This window comes from Phyllobates terribilis, unplaced genomic scaffold, assembly GCF_046119375.1.
Source record: "Phyllobates terribilis strain yellow unplaced genomic scaffold, ASM4611937v1 Scaffold_1__5_contigs__length_1240528914, whole genome shotgun sequence".
Classification (NCBI taxonomy): Eukaryota; Metazoa; Chordata; class Amphibia; order Anura; family Dendrobatidae; genus Phyllobates; species Phyllobates terribilis.
Window position 1 is genome coordinate 263,974,146 of NW_027362761.1, and position 23,475 is coordinate 263,997,620.

Sequence of the window (23,475 nt, forward strand, 5' to 3'; positions counted from 1 at the left end):
ATACAAAAAGTGAAACTCATATTATACAGAGTCATTACAAACAGAGTGATCTATTTCACGTGTTTAATTCTGCTAATGTTGATGATTATGGCTTACAGCCAATGAAAACACAAAAGTCATTATCTTAATAAATTAGAATAATTAACAAAAACACCTGCAAAGGCTTCCTACGCGTTTATAAAGGTCCCTTAGTCTTTTTCAGTAGGCTCTACAATCATGGGGAAGACTGCTGACTTCACAGATGTCCAGAAGGCAGTCATTGACATACTCCACAAGGTCCCAGTGTTCCAATTTTCATTTGAGTCTGGAGGAAGAGGGAGAGGCACACAATCCAAGCTGCTTGAGGTCTAGTGTGAAGTTTCCACAATCGGGGATGGTTTGGGGAGCCATGTCATCTCCTGCTGTAGGTACACTGTGTGTTATCAAGACCAAAGTCAGCGCAGCCGTCTACCAGGAAATTTTAGAGCACTTCATGCTTCCCTCTACCAACAAGCTTTTTGGAGATGGAAATTTTATTCTCCAGCAGGACATGGCACCTGTCCACACTGCCAAAAGTACCAATACCTGGTTTAAAAACCACAGTATCACTGTGCTTGATTGGCCAGCAAACTCGCCTGACCTTAACCCCATAGAGAATCTATGGGGTATTGTCAAGAGGAAGATGAGAGACCAGACCCAACAATGCAGACGAGCTGAAGGCTGCTATCAAAGCAACCTGGGCTTCCATAACACCTCCGCAGTGCCACAGACTGATCGCCTCCATGCCATGCCGCATTGATGCAATAATTGATGAAAAAGGAGCCCCGACCAAGTATTGAGTGCATTTATTGAACATTAGTGATGAGCGAGCACTAAAATGCTCGGGTGCTCGAAGCTCGGGTCGAGCACATTGGAATACTCGGGTGCTCGACCCGAGCAACGAGCCCAATGTAAGTCTATGGGAAACTTGAGCATTTTTCTGGTGGTTCCCCCTCAGCGGTCTGCAGAAGGCCAAAAATTGCCCAAATCGATGGGAACGGTGCTCAATTAAAAGTCAGGCAGGCAGAATATATAGGCAGACAGGCAGGCAGGGTATATAGGAGGGTGCATGAAAAACATAGCAGGGCACTTGGAACACACTAGTGCCCTCCGATTTTCATGCACCCGTCTCTTTAAAAAAGCCGGCCGGCAATTCATCAGCGGCATACACCGGTACCCGACAATTTAGAACAGAAAGAATAGAGCATCACACATAGATTAGATAGATAGAAACATGTCAGTCACATATATAATAAGTACAGTGACAGTGTTGGTTACTGTACTTGTTATTTAGTGTTAAAATAAAGGATTTATTTAAAAAAAATAATAGTGCTTTTGTCTCTTTAAAAAAGCCGGCCGGCAATTCATCAGCAGCATACACCGGTACCAGACAATTTAGAACAGAAAGAATAGAGCATCACACATAGATTAGATAGATAGAAACATGTCAGTCACATATATAATAAGTACAGTGATAGTGTTGATTACTGTACTTGCCATTTAGTGTTAAATAAAGGATTAAAAAAAAAATTGGCGTGGGGTTCCCCGTAATTTTAGTCTCTAGCGGAGGTTAAGCAGACGGCTGGGGCAGATTTTTGAAGCCTGGGAAGAGGGTAATACCCACGGAGCTTCCCAGGCTACTAATATCAGCCCCCAGCTGAATACCTAGCCTTTACTAGCTATTAAAATGGGGGACCCCAAAAAAAAATGACGTGGGGTCCCCCCTATTTTCATAGCTAGCAAAGGCAGACAGCTGGGGGCTGATATTAATAGCCCAGGAAGGGTGCCATGAATATTGGCCCCCTCCCAGGCTAGAAACACCAGCCGTCAGCCGCCCCAGAAATGGCGCATGCATAGGATGCGCCAATTCTGGCACTTAGCCTCGCTCTTCCCACTGCCCTGTAGCGGTGGCAGTGGGGTAATGGGCTGGGGTTGATGTCATCTTATAATGCCAGCTGACATCAAACCCAGGTTAGTAATGGAGAGGCGTCTATAAGACACCCCCATTACTAACCCCATAGTCAAAGTTAAAAAAAACCACAAACACCCAGAATAAAGTCCTTTAATTGAAATAAACACACAATTCTTTAATGTTCTAAATTAAACCATACTTACCATCACGCCTATTCCAGCTGAAGCCAACGATCTCCTGCAATAAAAATAAAATAATAAACCAACCTGATCCTTACCTTTCCATGGTTCCCAGGACGGCTCCAGCTCTGCTACATTCACATGACAGGCTGGATCGCAGCCGAAAGCTGCCATCCAGCTTGCCATGCCGCAGACACTGAGAAGAGCAGGCATGCTTGCGCTCCTCAGTGTCTGGCTGTGACGGCATCCAGATGAGCCAAGTTCATGTCCAATGAACTCAGCTCACCTCATGCACGTCACTGACAGCGTGGGAGAATTCTCCTGCGCATGCGGTGAGCGTGAGAGAATTCTCCTGCGCTGCTGTACCTGGCTGGACACAAAAATAGGGCGAAGCCCCACGTCAATTTTTTGTTAAATATTTCATGAAATCCATAATCATCAACATTAACAGAAATAAACACTTGAAATAGATCACTCTGTTTGTAATGACTCTATATAATATATGAGTTTCACTTTTTGTATTGAAGAACTGAAATAAATGAACTTTTTGATGATATTCTAATTTAGTGAGATGCACCCGTATTAAGAGGTTAAAAACTTTGATGGGAGGAGTGCTTCTTTAAGAACAGTATAAGTAATGGTGGCCATAGAAGTGAAGACCTTTGACAACATTCTGAAAACTTTGCTGATTATAGTATGTTTATAGTGCAATTGTGTAATGTTTGTAGTGCAGTTATCAATTCACACAGGCTTAGACCAGTTCCATCACTCACAACGCTGACTAAACCGTGTGTTAGTTGTAAGTGCTACGACTGTAGAGTTCACCTTACGCAGGGCAATAAAAATATATTTTCTTTGCTGCAAAAAAATTATTTAGAATGGGAAAAATATTTATAAAGTCCTAAATAGCTTTTCATGTATGCCCCTCTAACAAGAAAACATTTTTATATGATCTTGAAATTTTCTTATATTGACATAAAAAGTATAAAGAGATACATTATATTCTATATTTGCATAAACGCAATTAGACCAATGCCAAATTTAAAGTTCTGACACACTAAAGCTATGTTATCAGAAATTAAAAGGGTTTTCACCACTTTTATATTGATGTCTCACATGCAAAGCGCCATGGAATAAATGGTGCTATAATAATAAATAATAATAATAATAATGACCTGTCCCCATGATATCAGATCAGTGCCTGGTAGCCCCACCATTCAGTGGTTTTCAGCCCTGTTACACACTTATTAATTGGATAGGAGCTGGTCTGCAGAACGAGGCAGTGGCCACAGTGACAGTGAGTGATTCAGGGCTGTGGAGTCAGACAAACCACCGACTCCGACTCCTCAATTTCCCTGACTCTGAATCCCGACTTCACGGCTAGAGCCTAGACCCTTAGCTCAGGAATAGAACAGACATTTATAGGACATTTCATAACTTTCCCAAATGCTTGGGAAAATATTTACAGCACATTCTGCATTGTACTACTGTACCAATTTATTATATATTTTAGGAGTTGGTCCATTTTATACCGACTCAGACTCCACCAGTCAGATTTGATATTGATTGTCTATTCCAAAGTTTTATGCTTGTTGCCAAGGTTGGCACATCAGATATGGCTGGTTTCCTAGGCAAGGAGTGAACGCTTGCAAGCTGTTTACTATACAACATACAAGTGCCTCATTGAAGCTGGCAGAATGGCTGATAGTGAGAGAGGAGCTCCGGTCTCTGGGAGTGACAGTGTGCTGCTGGCTGTTGCTGAAGATGCAGCAGGCGAGCGGCACTGGCAGTATCTGGCACATACAGTATGTAAGGCAGAAGTTAGTGCGCCTCATCCCAGCACTGCTCTATGTTTGCGCTGCCTCCCAGCTCTCTTCAGTGAGTTGGTTATTTAGTAATGTCCACAAAACACCACACAAGAACAACAGGAGATATTTTGCAGAAAAGACTGCCGGCATTCCAAGGTGTGCGGCTGGTGGCCTTTTCTGCAATATATCTTGTTATTTTAAAAGGAATCTGTCGCCCCCTGGCACTTATATGACCTACTAATATGGGCATACAGGTGATAGAAATGTAAATCTATACCTACCTGTATGCCTCATAATAGAGGTCTTGTTTCTGTGAATTTTCTTTTTATTCAATCAAGTTTCTGATGGTTGCAGGCCCGGGATCCACAAAAAATCCCCGCCTACTAAGTTAATTACAATGTTTCCCCCCTCCCCTGCATGTTACAGTGCCCTGGGACGTGCAGTTTCGGCGGCCAAATCCCGCGCATGCGCACTCCATCTTTTACACAAGGTGAACTTCTTCCTCCGGTCTTTTTTCAGTGTACAGCAATGATCTTGTGCGCTGGCGCACAAGATCACTTTTCAACTTTCTTGTGCGGTTCTCTCTTAATTACATCAAGTAGCCCCAAAATTTAACTTTAGAATTTACATTTGAATTTTTCATCTTGAATACTTTATTTATATATAGAAACTTTACCTTGCTTTTTGCAGACAGAAAATCTGCTACATTTTACAGAAGCAGTAAAGTGGATGAGATTTCTAGAAACCTCATGCAGATGCTACAAAAAATATCTTGTGGATAACATTGCATAATTAACCTTTAACAATGCACATGAAATGTGCAGCATATGTGCACCAGGAGCGTAAGAACTGCGGTGAAGGGCCTGCAGACAACAGCGCAAACTTCAACTAGATGTCTATCCTCGAAAGCACATTCAGCTGAAGTGTATTGCGACGCAGAGACCCGTCGGGTCCTTGAGCAGCAATAAACGCTGCTGGCCAATCAGAGGCCAGCAGCTAACGCCAGCGTGCATGTGACTGGGGCTGCATGGCAGTGATGTCATACGCTCCCGTCACTTGCACGCTGAAGTCAGCTGCCGGCTTCATAAGAGGACGCCTTGTGGTGGGGGAGCAGAGGGAAGGTGAGTATAATGGTTTATTTTTTTTCTATCATTAAAGAATAGCAGCAGAACGGGCAATATATATACAGTACAGACCAAAAGTTTGGACACACCTTCTCATTTAAAGATTTTTCCGTATTTTCATGACTATGAAAATTGTACATTCACACTGAAGGCATCAAAACTATGAATTAACACATGTGGAATCATATACTTAACAAAAAAGTGTGAAACAACTGAAAATATGTCTTATATTCTAGGTTCTTTAAAGTAGCCACCTTTTGCTTTGATGACTGCTTTGCACACTCTTGGCATTCTCTTGATGAGCTTCAAGAGGTAGTCATTGGAAATGGTTTTCACTTCACAGGTGTGCCCTGTCAGGTTTAATAAGTGGGATTTCTTGCCTTATTAATGGGGTTGGGACCATCAGTTGTGTTGTACAGAAGTCAGGTGGATATACAGCTGATAGTCCTACTGAATAGTGTTATAATTTGTATTATGGCAAGAAAAAAGCAGCTAAGTAAAGAAAAACGAGTGGCCATCATTGCTTTAAGAAATGAAGGTCAGTCAGTCCGAAAAATTGGGAAAACCTTGAAAGTGTCCCCAAGTGCAGCTGCAAAAACCATCAAGCGCTACAAAAAAACTGGCTCACATGAGGACCGCCCCAGGAAAGGAAGACCAAGAGTCACCTCTGCTTCTGAGGATAAGTTTATCCGAGTCACCAGCCTCAGAAATCGCAGGCTAACAGCAGCTCAGATTAGTGACCAGGTCAATGCCACACAGAGTTCTAGCAGCAGACACATCTCTTCAAAAACTGTTAAGAGGAAACTTTGTGCAGCAGGCCTTCATGGTAAAATAGCTGCTAGGAAACCACTGCTAAGGACAGGCAACAAGCAGAAGAGACAAGTTTGGGCTAAAGAACACAAGGAATGGACATTAGACCAGTGGAAATCTGTGCTTTGGTCTGATGAGTCCAAATTTGAAATCTTTGGTTCCAACCACCGTGTCTTTGTGCGACGCAGAAAAGGTGAACAGATGGACTCTACATGCCTGGTTCCCACCGTGAAGCATGGAGGAGGAGGTGTGATGGTGTGGGGGTGCTTTGCTGGTCAAACTGTTGGGGATTTATTCAAAATTGAAGGCATTTTGAACCAGCATGGCAACCACAGCATCTTGAAGCGGCATGCTATTCCATCCGGTTTCGTTTAGTTGGACCATCATTTATTTTTCAACAGGAGAATTACCCCAAACACACTTCCAGGCTGTGTAAGGGCTATTTGACAAAGAAGGAGAGTGATGGGGTGCTACGCCAGATTACCTGGCCTCCACAGTCACCAGACCTGAACCCAATCGAGATGGTTTGGGGTGAGGTGGACCGCAGAGTGAAGGCAAAAGGGCCAACAAGTGCTAAGCATCTCTGGGAACTCCTTCAAGATTGTTGGAAGACCATTTCTGGTGACTACCTCTTGAAGCTCATCAAGAAAATGCCAAGAGTGTGCAAAGCAGTCATCAAAGGAAAAGGTGGCTACTTTGAAGAACCTAGAATATAAGACAAATTTTCAGTTGTTTCACACTTTTTTGTTAAGTATATAATTCCACATGTGTTAATTCATAGTTTTGATGCCTTCAGTGTGAATGTACAATTTTCAAAGTCATGAAAATACAGAAAAATCTTTAAATGAGAAGGTGTGTCCAAACTTTTGGTCTGTACTGTATATCAGGATGAGGGATATATATACCAGGCTGGGGAACATACATACCAGAATGGGATATATACAGTACAGATCAAAAGTTTGGACACACCTTCTCATTTAAAGATTTTTCTGTATTTTCATGACTATGAAAATTATACATTCACACTGAAGGCATCAAAACTATGAATTAACACATGTGGAATTATATACTTAACAAAAAAGTGTGAAACAACTGAAAATATGTCTTATATTCTAGGTTCTTCAAATTAGCCACCTTTTGCTTTGATGACTGCTTTGCACACTCTTGGCATTCTCTTGATGAGCTTCAAGAGGTAGTCACCGGAAATGGTTTTCACTTCACAGGTGTGCCCTGTCAGGTTTAATAAGTGCGATTTCTTGCCTTATAAATGGGGTTGGGACCATCAGTTGTGTTGTGCAGAAGTCTGGTGGATACACAGCTGATAGTCTTACTGATTAGACTGTTAGAATTTGTATTATGGCAAGAAAAAAGCAGCTAAGCAAAGAAAAACGAGTGGCCATCATTACTTTAAGAAATTAAGGTCAGTCAGTCCGAAAAATTGGGAAAACTTTGAAAGTGTCCCCAAGTGCAGTTGCAAAAACCATCAAGCGCTACAAAGAAACTGGCTCACATGAGGACCGCCCCAGGAAAGGAAGACCAAGAGTCACCTCTGCTTCTGAGGATAAGTTTATCCGAGTCACCAGCCTCAGAAATCGCAGGCTAACAGCAGCTCAGATTAGTGACCAGGTCAATGCCACACAGAGTTCTAGCAGCAGACACATCTCTTCAAAAACTGTTAAGAGGAAACTTTGTGCAGCATGCCTTCATGGTAAAATAGCTTCTAGGAAACCACTGCTAAGGACAGGCAACAAGCAGAAGAGACTTGTTTGGGCTAAAGAACACAAGGAATGGACATTAGACCAGTGGAAATCTGTGCTATGGTCTGATGAGTCCAAATTTGAGATCTTTGGTTCCAACTACCTTGTCTTTGTGCGACGCAGAAAAGGTGAACAGATGGACTCTACATGCCTGGTTCCCACCGTGAAGCATGGAGGAGGAGGTGTGATGGTGTGGGGGTGCTTTGCTGGTGACACTGTTGGGGATTTATTCAAAATTGAAGGCATACTGAACCAGCATGGCTACCACAGCATCTTGCAGCGGCATGCTATTCCATCTGGTTTGCGTTTAGTTGGACCATCATTTATTTTTAAACAGGACAATGACCCCAAACACACCTCCAGGCTGTGTAAGGGCTATTTGACCAAGAAGGAGAGTGATGGGGTGCTACGCCAGATGACCTGGCCTCCACAGTCACCAGACCTGAACCCAATCGAGATGGTTTGGGGTGAGCTGGACCGCAGAGTGAAGGCAAAAGGGCCAACAAGTGCTAAGCATCTCTGGGAACTCCTTCAAGATTGTTGGAAGACCATTTCCGGTGACTACCACTTAAAGCTCATCAAGAGAATGCCAAGAGTGTGCAAAGCAGTCATCAAAGAAAAAGGTGGCTACTTTGAAGAACCTAGAATATAAGACATATTTTCAGTTGTTTCACACTTTTTTGTTAAGTACCGTATATAATTCCACATGTGTTAATTCATAGTTTTGATGCCTTCAGTGTGAATGTACAATTTTTATAGTCATGAAAATACAGAAAAATCTTTAAATGAGAAGGTGTGTCCAAACTTTTGGTCTGTACAGTATATACCAGATTGGAGCCCAGGATGGGGGACATATATACCAGGATGGGGCCCAGGATAAGGGACATATATACCGGAATGGGGGATATATATACCAGGATGGGGAACATATATGCCAGGATGGGGCCCAGGATAAGGGACATATATACCAAGATGGAGGACATATATATACTGTATACCAGGATGGGGGGCCCATCGGACTCTAGTTACGCCACTGCCTATAACACCTTCTCTTTTTTTGGAGGGTAATTGTAATAGAACTATGTCCCATTATTTTATTCCCATCAGAATTTCTGTCCAAGTAGTTATCCGCAGCTCTCACATCCATGCGATGCTAATAAACCTGCAAAGATTTGTGAAATATGAGTTATCCTGTTGACATGGAAGATGCAAATTGGCCAAACACCAGATTATCCAGAGGGCAAGATAAAGGGAATGGCGTATAATCAATGACCAGATAAAAAACTCAAATGTCAAAGATCCACACATGGAGGCTATATACAAACTATTTAGTCTAATAGTAACCAAAATGAAGGACTGTACAGACTTATGATTAATGGCATATTCCACATGATGGTACAGGTAGTGCAAACTTTCATCAACGTCTCCAGATGTCCCAAATTAGGCACACAAAAGTGTCCCAATGCATTTCTCCCCCTCCTAGTCTGGAGTTCGTCCGGGGACCATGTTAGGAGAGAGTCTCAATAGGCAAGGGGCAATGAGACAGAAATGCAGCTCTACAGGGACCAATGTTTGGGGTTCCTCAGGGGACCATGTTAGGAGAGAGCCTCAATAGGCAAAGGGCAATGAGGAGACAGAAATGCAGCTCCACCGGGAACAATGAGGAACACAGGGCAATGAGGAGACAGAAATGTAGATCTACAAGGAACATTATTCCCTGTGGAGCTGCATTTCTGTCTCCTCAATGCCCTTTGCCTATTGAGGCTCTCTCCTAACATGGTTCCCGGACGAACCCCAGACTAGGAGGGAGAGAAATGCATTGGGACACGTGGCACTTTGTGTGCCTAATTTGGGACATCTGGAGACGTTGATGAAAGTTTGCACTACTTGTACCATTATGTGGAATATATCATTAATGATAAGATAAGTCTGTTTTTCTCTATTTGGCACCACACTTATTTTTTTATGGTGTCTATATAACTATGCGGTCATTATTTGATATGTATAGTTCTGTCATTGTCTGTACAGTCCTTCATTTTGGTTACTAATAGACTAGATAGTTTGTATTTAGCCTCCATGTGTGGATCTTTATGACATTTGAGCATTTTATCTATTTATTGTCTTCTGAATGGACTGCTGTCCTTTGGAGTTCTGTGAGCTGCACTTTGATATTGTTCTATTGAATATACTCTCTCATGGGCATGCATATGTAATATATTGCATTCTATAACCCACTCTGTTGACATCTATTGGGTACATATCATTTAAGATCTAAACAGCTGAACTAGTGACACCATTTAAACAGCTGTAAATGTCTATTAGTTCTATGAAAGTCATTGCAGGCTTTTTGTCTAGACTGGCATGTATATTACTTGTTTCCCTACATGTACTGAGAGACTGGTGACAATTCCGCTTTTTATTTAAATAGACTCGGTGTGGTCAAACTTTCACCACTGTCGGGATTAAATATCCCCTGCATTATTTTTTGTATATAAGTATCACTGTTTAGGGGCTAGTAGGGTTAATAAGGGAAAGCCGATGTGGAGCAGTGGCACCAAACCGTACTGCTAGGGTGTTAACCGCCCGCTGTTAGGTAGGCTAACCAGTACATCAGGGATAACTAGGGACAGCCTGTCTTCTGTTAATTGTACTTTCCTAATACCTGCTACCCCATTGATTTACTTTTAATGGGTTGTGTCTTTTGGTATACTAACCGAAACACTTTTAGTCATAGCTAATAAAAGTTAATTTTTTAGGGGTTATTTTTTCTGTTTTGGTCTTGTCAAAGATACAAATTGGTCAATAACTGGTTAACTTTAGCACATCATCTGTCTATCAAGAGACTCTAGCAAGCTGACTAGATCACCTAGAACCTAAGCTAGGTAGAACCTGGGGTCTAAGTGTAGCAGCTGGAAGACATGGCACAGTCATACAACAGGAGGAAGCAGGAATGGCAACGGAGAACGATTTAGGAGAATATGTGTGGCTTCACATTACCTTCATATACTGCTCCATTGATTTGGAAGCAAGCGAGTTAGAACGGAAAAGAGTATTTGGATCACCTATAAATGACAAAGAGGAGTATATGCATAAAATAAGCTTGGCATCCTTTTTTTGTTCTAACATAGTGTGTCCTAACATAGGACAGTGTACATGTACTGGGAAACATTTGAAATGTTTCTAAAGGTCTTAATACCCCTGAAATGCTTATCAGGGATGGTGCATGAGCTGGAGCTAAAAAGCCATAATACACAGACCATGCTGCCGCCAGGAGTCCTATGTGTAAAAATGTAAATAGAAAAACACTAAGGTCTCATTCAGACATTTACTTTAAACGTATGTGTGTTCTATCCATATAGTCCCACATAGTCTATGGGGCTGTTCATATGCACGAACCGAGTAGTCGCATAAAAAAAAAAATTGGAAATATGTCCATTTTTGATCCGATTGACGCACCTAATACATCCATTCAAATCAATGCGTTCATAAAAAAATGTATAGCATGTCAATGCCATCAGTGCTGTCAGGATATTACTATTTATTGGGTTGGAGGGCTTAATTTTTTTTGCATATAAGAAAAACTAACGCCGCACTTATTATAAAACTGGACACATGGACTGAAAGTCGATGGAAATCAGATCCAGCACACTGATGAAAAACAGTCCTTTCCTGGGCGTCCAACGGCAGCACAAAGTGGGTTAACTTGTTAACTCCCTACTTATAAACAGAAGACATGTTACATAGCAGTAATAAATAAAATATACAAATTAGCTTAATAAACCCATATGCCCTGCACACACCATACAAGAAGACAGACAACCACAGGACACCGTACAGTATTTTTGTTTCTTTTTGTTAAGTGCAGAAGACAAGTTATCTCCATAGTCCTCAACTGAGCCTTGGTCCACGCTGCCCAGGGTTTTGACCTGGCCTGCCTGCATACATGAGGTTCTCATGTCCCTCGGTCCTGCCTGCCTGTATACATGAGGTGTTCTTATGTCCCTTGGCTTTGTCTGCCAGCCTGTATACATAAGGTGTTCTCAGTTCCTCGGTCTTGTCCGCCTGCCTCATTAACCTTGGTCCTGCCTGCCTAAATGCATAAAGTGTCAAATATCTGGGACCAGCTTCCCCTTATTCATGAGGTAAGCTCCTTTCTGTTTACGGTATTATTATTACCGCTCTGGCACGTGGCGCGCATGTGCGGGGTGTCCTCCGCTCAGTATTGTGAGCACCGCGGCCACTAGTGTTTCCCGGCACGTGCAGGTGCTCTGTGTTCAGTGATATGTTTGTGAATCCCGGAAGTTCAACTTAGACGCGTGTTCTTTGTGTCCCTCCATGTTCACTGTATTATTACCTCCTCAGCACTTGGGGCGCTCATGCGCGTTGTTTTATGCTCTGTATTGTGCGCACTGCGGCCTCTAGTATTTCCCAGCGCATACAGAAGCACTGTGTTCAGTGATGTCTTTGCAAATCCCGGATGTACAACTCAGACGTGTCGTCTCGGCGTCCCTCTGTCCTCTCTGCGCATGCACAAAGTATATACAGCAGTTCATTTAAAGCGCCATGTTCTCAATGGCGCCCTAGTTTGCCAGGCAGCGGATACCTCCATGACTTAAGGTAGTTTCTATGGCCTGGAGTACCTTTCATTAAAGGGGACCTATTACTTATAGTTCTCTTTGATTTTCAGATGTCCAGTTCTAGGAAAGGAACAAGAAAATCCAGACAGACTGTGTTCATCTCGTCAGCAGTCCTTACCTCAAGACCATGTACGGTACAGGATATACAGTGCCTACAAGTAGTATTCAACCCCCTGCAGATTTAGCTGGTTGACACATGCGGAATTAACTTGGCATTGTGACATTTGTACTGTAGATCAGCCTGGAAGTGGGAAATGCACTGCAGCAAATTTTGTTTTTGTTTTTTTTTATTTATTTTTTTTAAAACGTAAAAAGTTAATTCAGAGTGTCATTTATTATTCAACCCCTCAAACCACAAGAATTCTGTTTGGTCCCCCTAAAGTATTAAGAAGTAGTTCAGGCACCAAGAATAATGAGCTTCACATGTGTGGATTAAAGATCTCTTTTGCCAGCCTTTTCTGACTATTTAAGACCCTCCCCAAACTTGTGAACAGCACTCAGACATGGTCAACATGGGAAAGACAAAGGAGCATTCCAAGGCCATCAGAGACAAGATCGTGGAGGGTCACAAGGCTGGCAAGGGGTACAAAACCCTTTCCAAGGAGTTGGGCCTACCTGTCTCCACTGTTGGGAGCATCATCCGTAAGTGGAAGGCTTATGGAACTACTGTTAGCCTTCCACGGCCAGGACAACCTTTGAAAGTGTCCTCCCGTGCCGAGGCCAGGCTTGTCCGAAGAGTCAAGGCTAACCCAAGGACAACAAGGAAGGAGCTCCGGGAAGATCTCATGGCAGTGGGGACATTGGTTTCAGTCAATACCATAAGTAACGTACTCCACCGCAATTGTCTCCGTTCCAGACGAGCCCGTAAGGTACCTTTACTTTCAAAGCGTCATGTCAAGGCTCGTCTACAATTTGCTCATGATCACTTGGAGGACTCTGAGACAGACTGGTTCAAGGTTCTATGGTCTGATGAGACCAAGATCGAGATCTTTAGTGCCAACCACACACGTGATGTTTGGAGACTGGATGGCACTGCATACGACCCCAAGAATACCATCCCTACAGTCAAGCATGGTGGTGGCAGCATCATGCTGTGGGGCTGTTTCTCTGCCAAGGGGCCTGGCCATCTGGTCTGCATCCATGGGAAGATGGATAGCACGGCCTACCTGGAGATTTTGGCCAAGAACCTCCGCTCCTCCATCAAGGATCTTAAGATGGGTCGTAATTTCATCTTCCAACAAGACAACGACCCAAAGCACACAGCCAAGAAAACCAAGGCCTGGTTCAATAGGGAAAAAGTCAAGGTGTTGGAGTGGCCTAGTCAGTCTCCTGACTTTAACCCAATTGAAAACTTGTGGAAGGAGCTCAAGAATAAAGTCCACATGAGACACCCAAAGAACCTAGATAACTTGGAGAAGATCTGCATGGAGGAGTGGGCCAAGATAACTCCACAGACCTGTGCCGGCCTGATCAGGTCTTATAAAAGACGATTATTAGCTGTAATTGCAAACAAGGGTTATTCCACAAAATATTAAACATAGGGGTTGTATAATAATTGACCCACACTTTTATGTTTAAAATTTAATAAAATTCAACTGAGCAACATAACTTTTTGGTTTGTAAGATTTATGCTTCTGTTCATAAAACCTACTCTCGTTTGCAGTTTGAAGGCTCTAACTTATTTGCATCTTATCAAACCAGCTAAATCTGCAGGGGGTTGAATACTACTTGTAGGCACTGTATGTGCCAATTGCCTTGTCTCAGATACACCACAATTTCTTCAGTCAAAAACAACCAGTTTCCTCCAGTGGATTAAAGAGCAACTCTCAAAAACCTTCCAAGAATTTATGGGAGCTTCCAGGAAGCGTAAAAGGTCTTGGGCATACTCAGACACAGGTGGAATTAAGTTCTACCTCTGCTATTTCTTCTGAAGATGAATCTTCATCCAGTTCAGATACTCTGACAGATGATCTGTATCTCTTCCATAGTGCAGAGCATAAGTCTCTTAAAAGAACTTAAACATGCAGTTGAATAAGCAAATAACACTGAAAATAAGCCAAAGAAGCAACGTCTCTTTTACTTCCATTTAAACACCGGAAAAAGTTTTTCCAGGTCACCCAGTTCTGAAAGAATGCCTGCATAAAGAATGGCTTAATCCTGACCTGATAAGCGGATTGACCAAGGTGTCAGGTTTAAAGCACTCTACAAACTAGACCCCAAAGAGGTAGCAGAATGGGAGACTCTGCCTAAAATTGACCTTGCTGTAGCTTGTTTATTCGAGAAATCCGTCTTTCCATCAGATGAAGATTATTTGTTGAAAGATTCCATGGATGTTAAGGCGGATTCTTTTCTAAAGAACAAGGCTATTCTGCAGCTGCCTTTATTTCCAAGATTGCTCTATCAACAGTTCCCATGGCTAGAGCTCTCAGAATATGGCACTTATCTTCAGATATTCAGGAGAGAGTGTCCATGAAGAATTACTTCAAAAACCTGCCCCCTCTTAAATCAGAGGTGGATTTTTTTATGTGACTCTCCCTCAGATGTCTTAAAATTTTCCTCAAAAACCATGACCACCTCTATTGCAACAAGAGCTTTATGGATTAAAGAATGGACTGGGGACATACACTCTAAAAATCATTTTTGCAATCTTCCCTTCCAACCGTCAAATCTTTTTAGCTCTTTGCTAGAGGAAATATTCAAATCTCTCAGCGAAGTTAAAGGAATCTCCATCCCGCAGATTAAGAAGCCGTTTTCCAGATGCTCATTTAACAATTCGCCAAGGTTTAAAAGGCGGTCCACCACATCATTAAATGCCTAGGATATCTCGATCATAAGAAAGGGTTGGTCTCTAGAGATGAATCAGGCTTCTCTGGACAGATTTCTTCTAAATGCAGGGCAAAGTCAGATAGTTTACCAGCTCATTCAAGAATTCATACTCAAAGGGGCCCTGGAGTCTGTTCCGCTTCATCAACAATCAAAGGGGGTATACTCCAGAGTATTCGCCATTCTAAACCCAGAAGGAAAGTGGCGATTAATAATCGACCTTACCTATCTGAACCAATTTCTATAGAAGAAGAGGTTCAGGATGGAAACTATTTGCTCGGTAGTTGCTGTCTTTCAACAAAACGATTTCATTGCTATCATAGACCTTTGCCATCCCTATCTTCACATCTCTGTTCTTCCAGCCCACAGGAAGTATCTCAGAGTGGCAATTCACATGAATTTAAAAATATTACACCTCCAATTCACATGCCTGCCATTCGGGATTTCGGTTACTTCTCGCATCTTCACGAAGGATGCTGTAGTCCTTACAGCTGTGCTCAGGCTCCAGTGCATCTTTATAATTCCTTATCTCGACGACTGGCTCGTCAAAGCCACTACAGAAGAAGAACTTCATCTTCATCTCCAAACAACATTACAAGTTCTTCGCAAACATGGGTTTCTATTAAATATAGGAGAATCCCAATTCTTACCAACCAGAGAACTGAAGTTTATAGGTTTCATAATCAATCGCAAAATATGGTACTAAGAATGTCGAATGACAGAATTCACAAAATCTTGGCGGGTGTCAAATATGTGATTTCCAACAAACAAGTCTCAGTCAGGACAGCCATAAGAGTTCTAGGCTCTCTGACTTCCTCTCTGAAAGCAGTTCCATGGGCCAGAGTCCACTTCAGATCTCTTAAATACAGCATCCTGTCAGCCTGGAACAAGAATTGCCATTCTTTCAACAGAAAGTTTTCTATTCCACACACTACCAAACAAGATTTGAAGTGGTGGATGTCTCAGAGTCGCCCTCAAAACCAAGTCACTGCTGTCACAACCACTGATGACTATTACGACAGATGCGTCAAGAACCGGTTGGAGTGCTTATTTACAAGAATCATGGGTCCAGGGCAAGTGGTCTTCCCTGGTGAAATCTCTTCCATCCAATCTAAGAGAGATGAAAGCTGTCAGTTCGGCCTTGTCTCACTTTCAAGGTCAGCTGTTTCTTCAGGATGTCTTAAGTCAATCAGACAACCTAGCAACAGTATTCCATCTCAACATACAAGGCGGGATAAGGACTTAGTCTCTGGCCCGATATTAATCTGTCTTTCCTCATCATCCATTGATCATGAAGGTTCTCAAGAAAATCAGGGAGAATCAGGCAGAAGTCATCACAATACTTATAATTATGGCCCGCGCAGGGCCTGGTTTCCCCTTGTCCAACCCTATCCAAGGGCAGATATTGGAAGCTACCTGCTATTCTCAACGTACTGTCTCAGGGGGACTTTCTTCATCCGGACCTCCACAAGCTCCATCTAACTGCCTGGAGACTGAGTGCAAGATTTAAACAATTAAGATCTTTCGGAAGCTGTAGTCTCTACTCTGCTATCCTCTAGAAGAACATCAACGGTCAAGAGCTATTCCAGGGTCTGGAGAATTTTTAATTCTTGGAGTGCTTCCCAAGGACTCCCAGCTTCCTTATTATAATCTATTCTTCAATTCCTTCAGGAAGGTTTTGATAAAAGCCTGAAACTGAACACTCTAAAATCTCAGTTCTCAGCCATAAATGCTCATCTAAATGACTCATTTTCTGGCAATACTGTAATCAGAATTTTTTTCTGGGCAGTTAAGAATCTCAGACCTTCATTCCATCCACCAATTCCCTCCTGGCACTTATTCCTGGCGCTGAATTGTCTCACCAGTTCTCCCATTAAATCAGCCGACCTAGCTTCTATTAAACATCTCTCATACAAAACTCTGTTTTAGTAGCCATTACTTCAGCCAAACGAATAAGTGAACTTCAGTCACTTTCATCCAAAAACCTTATTTATGTGACAAGATAGATCATCTTATCTTGAGGCTCATGCCAGGATTCATTCCGAAGGTCAACGTCTCTCAGAACATTAATCAGGAGATGTTTACCAGTCTTTTACCCTAATCCTCAAGATGAAGAAGAAAGGAAGCTTCACCTTCTAGATGTTAGAGAATGGTGCTCATTTACCTCCAGAAAACTTAGGCCTTCAGACAATATGAAAACTTGTTTCTCCAGTTTAAAGGACCAAACACAGGGAACAGAGCTAGCTAGGCTTCCTTGTCTAGGTGGATCAAAAATCTAATTCAGGACTGTTATCTACTGAAAGGGCAAGATCCACCGACATCAGTCAGAGTACATTCCACTTGATCAACCTCCTTGTCATGGGCTGAACTTGCTCATGAGCCTCTTGAGCAGATCTGCAGGGCTGCTACATGGTCATCCTTGTCTATATTTGCTAAACATTTGTCATGGGAAGGTTCGGCCTTTGGCAAGCAGTTAATTTATAATCCCCCCTTCTTTTGATTGCTTCTCAAGCAATTTTGTGCTGCCGTAGGACGTCCAGGAAAGCTTAAAATTTACCTGAAATTTTTGTTTCCTGGTGTCCGTAGGCAGCACAGATTTCCCTCCATCTCATAAATTTTTCTTTGTTGTATCAGTATGTGGTGTCCTGTGGATGTCTGTCTCCTTTTATGGTGTGCGCAGGGCACCTGGGTTCATTAAGCTAATTTGCATATTTTATTTATTATTGCAGTGGAACATGTCTTTTGTTTCTAAGCTAACAAGTTAACCCATTGTGTGCTGCCTACAGAAATGAAAATTTCATGTAAATAAATTTTAAGCTTTTTTTCTCGTATGCAAGTAAAAAAATTAGTGAAAAATGAGGGAATCCTGCATTGGGCAGGGGGTTGGACACGATGACCCTGGAGGTCTCTTCCAACTCTAAAACATTCAAATTTCAAATAAAAAAATTGATGCCTGAATGTGGTAGTATAAGCTTATGCTACCAATATCCTGCTTAAAACCACCAGGGCAAAAGTGGTCCCATAGGGGAACCTATTCTCTAAGTATTGGAGCAAGAAATAAAGAGGTATGGGATGCCTGGAGAGCATGATAATGTACGGGGTTGATCTAACTAAGGTGGCCTCACCAGTTCGATTCACCTCTCGCATATTCAGTTGGTCAAGAAAGGTGACTGCCAGTCCTTGGCCTAGAAAAATTTTCACCAGCTTCACAGCCACTTCTTGCCGGCTCTCAGCCGAGCACATCTCCTCCAGAAGATCCAGAACACTACAGTCTCCCTGTGTTAAAGCAGAGAAAAAAATAAACATTCACACGTCCTCTGTGAACCCACAGAAGATACTAGTCATCCATGAATTATTAAAGAGCTGTAAGCATCCCACCTGCTCGGGGGATTGAGCAGACTCCACAAGGAGCTGGATGAGGTTTTGATAATAAACGGAGGGTAATATTCGCTCCTCAGACAGGTTAATTTTGACACGTAAGGATCCAAGCTTACCTCTGAAAGGCAGACAAACAATGTGATAGCAGCCCAAAGATAAGGAGCAGAGACATCTATGCACATTTACTCTACACAGCATTTACACAAAGCCATGTTGCTCACAGTTACACTAAAAGCCATGTTATATATATTCAGTATATACTAAACAATACTATCTCATTTTGGACAAATTTAATGTCTTATTTTATAATATTATGTAGCAGCAGGGTCTGTGGGGCTTTTGTCCTGAGTGATGAATGTGGGTGATAGTAACAGTAATGAGTTATTAATAAGTGGGGGAGAGTGGGGCTCCTACCCAGCAGGAGCAGGGGCTGGGGCAGGTTAGGCAGTGGAGCTAGTAACTGATGTATGCATGTTAGCTTATAGCAATTTCTGGGTATTATTTTGTGCGAATGGCACCAAAGTTGATAAATGGTCTTTTGACAGGTATATACTTTAATTTTATATTATACATATACTTTATAATTCAATTAATAATGGTAAAGTGTTTCTGTCACCATTAATTTCAGCTCCTGAATACCCATCACTATTTTTTTATGTAGTTACATGTTATTTTTTTAGGCATTTTGATGTCATCCAGTGTAGTTCAATTTTTTCCACAGACCCACAGACATGAATGGCTGAGTGCGATCCGATAATCGGATGCAACTTGTGCATGCTGCAATTTTTTCATCGGACTGATTCGGTCCGAGGAAAATATCAGACATGTGCACGGCCCAATAACATGGGCACGAGTGCTAGTCGTCAATTTTTATGGTCGTGTGCACGAGCCCTTATGTTGATAGCTTCAACTGGTCAATTGGCCTGACATGCACAAAATATGTATAGGGCTCTCTATGGAGACATCATGTCAGTGAAGAGCAATTATCCTGTCACTTTCTACTGAATCAATAAGGGCTGAGGACAGAACAATAACTTTATATCATGGTAGCAAGGACACTTTAAGGAGCCGTCCCACTTGTCTATTTATTAGAGCAATATTACATTATGACGTCACACAACAAGCATCATTCTACCCATTCTCCTCCTCCGTGTTCCCAAAAGGCAGGAGGCGAAACCAGCCAGTCACCGCAGGGTTTCTGTGTAGGGGCTCCAAGGGAAAGCACACCTGAAGGGGTGTTAACAGGGTGAGTGATGGAAGACATTGTTCAAACATGCAAGGAGTGAGAGAATACTGAGCAGTTCACTGATATAAAAAGAGTGTAAATCATGGTAGTCATAAATGACACAGTGGGAAAAGGAGATACAACATAGGATAAAGGGTAAGGAAATGAAAGAAAAGCATTTACTGATACCTATGAGATACTTACACGGCCAAGGAAGTCATTCTTTCCAACCATATCCCAATCCCAAACTTCAATACTGATCACTTGATCTCCAAGATCTAGTTCCTCTATTCCTCGCAGGTCAAATTCTAATACTTCATTCCAGCGTGGAAAACGTGTTCTTTTAATCACCTGAAAACAAACTACTAGGTAGTATAGCACAGGTCTACAGCATGTGCGAGAGGCTGAGGAGTACTAAGGCTGGGGCTGCAGGGTCACACGTGTCATATGTGTCGCGCAACATCAATTCTCTGAAAAGCGGTGCAACAAAAACATTTGCGACTATTTTAGAGCTGGAATTTTGCTGTAAATAAAAAAAAAAACAGAATATTTAAGATACTGTGTCCCAGTCGCAGGAGGTCGCTGATCACAACGTGACACCATAGGATATGATTACATGAGTCCAGTGCCCTATGACACATGCCACCGTATAGCCCTAGCCTAATTCATACACAGGGTTACAGTTATTCAACTAGGGCTGTTGAAACACTTTACACATCCACAGACATGATCTACAATACTAGCTGCTCCGTCGTTATCATTAAAGTGACCCTATACCCCAGCACTGAAAAGTGACAATATATTTGTCACGTAAAGTCACCCTATCTGCTTGACTCCCATTGCCTCTTTCACTGAGACCGTCTTTCCAGTCTCCTGTCATTCTGAATCCAAGATGGCAGCCCAGTGGTATGAGAAGAGCAAGGAGAAGTCTAAACCATGGCTCCCCTGCCTTTCCTGTAATGTGAAGGAGTGGTCCAGATTTACCACTTGTCCCACCCTACACTCCCTGACAGAAGTTATGTCGCTTATCCATGTTATGTAAATAAAAGCTTATAACCTGACGTTAAATTCATCCATTGGTTTTATAAATTACTCTTTTGAAAGCTGAAACCCTCCCAAATTTGGTTTAGGTTAAGAAAATAATTTGGCATCAATGCTGAAATATTGATCATTTAATGAACACAGAATGGTCCGATTTTGGCAAGACAAAAGTTTTGTCTCCCACAGAAAGTAATGGGATATTCAAACAAATAATTATCTTAAAATACAAATATATGTTGCATAACATTGGTGAATGGAGTTGTGGTACTATTAGAATCATATTTAATATTTTGTGTGACTTCCATGTCCTTGAAAGACTGCATCCATGCGGTTCACCAATGATTCATACAATTTATTAATGAAGTCATCAGGAAGAGCAAAGAATGCCGTCTTACATGCCTCCCGGAGTTCATCTAGATTCTTTGGTTTTGTCTTCCAAGCTTCCTCTTTCATCCTACCCCAAACACGCTCAATGATGTTCATGTCTGGTGACTGGGCTGGCCAGTCCTTGAGCACCTTGATCTTTTTTGCCTGGAGGAACTTTGTTGCAGAGATGGATGTATGAGATGGAGCACCATCCTGCTGCAGAATTTGACCCCTTTTATGATTTGGAATGTAAGAGGTAGCTAATACTTCTTGATATTTTAGGCTATTGATATTGCCTTCCACCTTGCAAATGTTTCGCCCACCCTCATACTGAATGTAACCCCAGACCATGATCTTTCCACCACCAAATGTAACTATTTTCTGGGTGTATTTTGGATCCATACGGGCTCCAGTAGGTCTCCTGCAGTATTTGCGGCGGCTGTGGTGTAATTCTACTGAAGATTCATCAGAGAAATCCACCTTCTGCCACTTTTCCAGCGTTCATCTGTTTAGCAGGCTGTGGGACTTTGCAAATGCCACACAGGTTTTTTATTTGCCTTTTGTTTAGTGCTGGCTTCTGGACACTGATTCAACCATGGAGGCCATTTCGAGACAGAATCCTACAAACTGTTCTAGTTGACACAGGGACTTGAGGTGACCAGGCCTGTTGGAGCTCTGCTGCAGTGGAAGAGGGGTTTGCTTTGGATTTTCTAACCAACAAACGTTCCTCCTGAGCAGTTGTCTTGCGGGGTCTGCCGGACCTGGGCTTATCAAACACATCTCCACTCTCTTCAAATCTTTTTTTAATTCTTTGCACTTGACGCTGAGACACATTAAAGGTGCCAGCCACCTCTGCAGTGGATCTGGTCTTCAGCCTCTTGATAATGAAGGCTTTGGTCGCAGGGTGGATGTTTGGCTTGTTGTCAGAGCTCAAGTTGCAGTTCAAATGAAGGTCTGGGGTGCTGGGTTTCTTTTTATACACACCCACTAATTAACCAATCATTTACTGAGCACTGGTGAGGATGTAAACTAGGATTGGGTGCATTATATGACCAGACGACAAAACTTTTGTCTTGCCAAAATTTGACCATTCTGCGTTCATTAAATGATCAATATTTCAGCATTGATGCAAATTTATTTTCTTTACTTAAACCAAATTTGGGAGGGTTTCAGCTTTCAAAAAAGTAATTTAGAAAACCAATGGATGAATTTAACGTCCGGTTATAAGCTTTTAATTACATAACATGGATAAGCGACATAACTTCTGTCAGGGAGTGTATACCAATGCAGCGGCCAGCTTAAGCACTCGTCTCAGAAGAGGAGGTAGCAGGAGGCAAATGTTATAATAAAAATAAATGATACAATTCTCTGATATATTTTCTATATTAGTTCTGTGTAGTCTTCAAGATTTCTGCTTGCTGTCATTGAATAAAAGCTTGCATTGAAATCAGTCTTGCTCATGTGATGGACAAACAAGTGTAGGATTAATTACCAGGCTCACACTAATGTATTTGATGGTTCATTTATGGACCACAATGCCAGAGCAGACCGTGGATGTTCCAACCTCAACTTACAGCCTCAAATGTGTCTGCATGTTCGGGTAGGAAAACCTGCGGTCAGTCCTGGCATTGTGGTCAATATACAGATGGTGAAATACGCTTGTGTAAGCCCAGCCTTACAGTGTCAGATCTATCAATCAGTGAAGGGTGCCTGCATACCAGTATATGAATATTCATGCAAGTTTTATCCAGAAAACTAAGATTTTTTTCTAATTTTCATCAGATTTTCCTCCATGTGCCATGTGTCCTTTTTTTGCGTCTGTGTGATGTTCATGTGCAATCCATTTTCATGCAACTACATTAAAACATGTACATGATCGAGTTTCCTAGGTTTGTCACAGAAATATATCCTTAACAATCGGATGCGACTCTGATAGTCCATGTGGGATCCAATTTTTTTCTCACACCAATAGACTTGAGACTCTGATGAAGGTAGTGCATGCTGCGATTTTTTTTCTGACGGACAATCGGACCTGAGAAAAAATTTGTTCATCTGAATAACATAGGTCAGCAGTACGTGATGTCCAATGAAAAATTGGAGAGCACAAGTCCAACTTATGCGTTCGAGCCTTATACTGAGTAAACAATGAAAACTCTTACTGAATGACTGCAAATTAAGATACTGAACAGAACTGTTACAGAAACTATATTTGAAAATTGTATTACTTTTTATGACACAAAGAATAACCTATATTTGCTCATTTCAGAATACCCCCTTAACCTTCCTCCTACAGTGATATAAATATAGGTTCTGATAAAAGGGTCAAATGACTCCATTTTCGCATTATGTAAGAAATAAGCTCTTTTGGTATCACTGTAGCTATAAAAGTTTGATCAT

General features: G+C 42.0%; 1 protein-coding gene across 2 annotated transcripts in view; it reads right to left on the reverse strand.

Moving 5' to 3' along the window:
* RASAL1 (RAS protein activator like 1) overlaps nucleotides 1-23,475 on the reverse strand; it is a 134,906-nt gene that overhangs the window by 18,268 nt on the left and 93,163 nt on the right. For both annotated transcript variants that reach the window (XM_073671948.1, XM_073671938.1), the window contains exons 7-11: nucleotides 19,876-20,022; nucleotides 19,582-19,673; nucleotides 18,447-18,564; nucleotides 18,194-18,344; nucleotides 10,606-10,670 (exon numbers count right to left, since the gene is read on the reverse strand). In XM_073671948.1, the coding sequence (XP_073528049.1) occupies nucleotides 10,606-10,670; nucleotides 18,194-18,344; nucleotides 18,447-18,564; nucleotides 19,582-19,673; nucleotides 19,876-20,022 (573 nt within the window). The remainder of the gene's footprint in view (nucleotides 1-10,605; nucleotides 10,671-18,193; nucleotides 18,345-18,446; nucleotides 18,565-19,581; nucleotides 19,674-19,875; nucleotides 20,023-23,475) is intronic.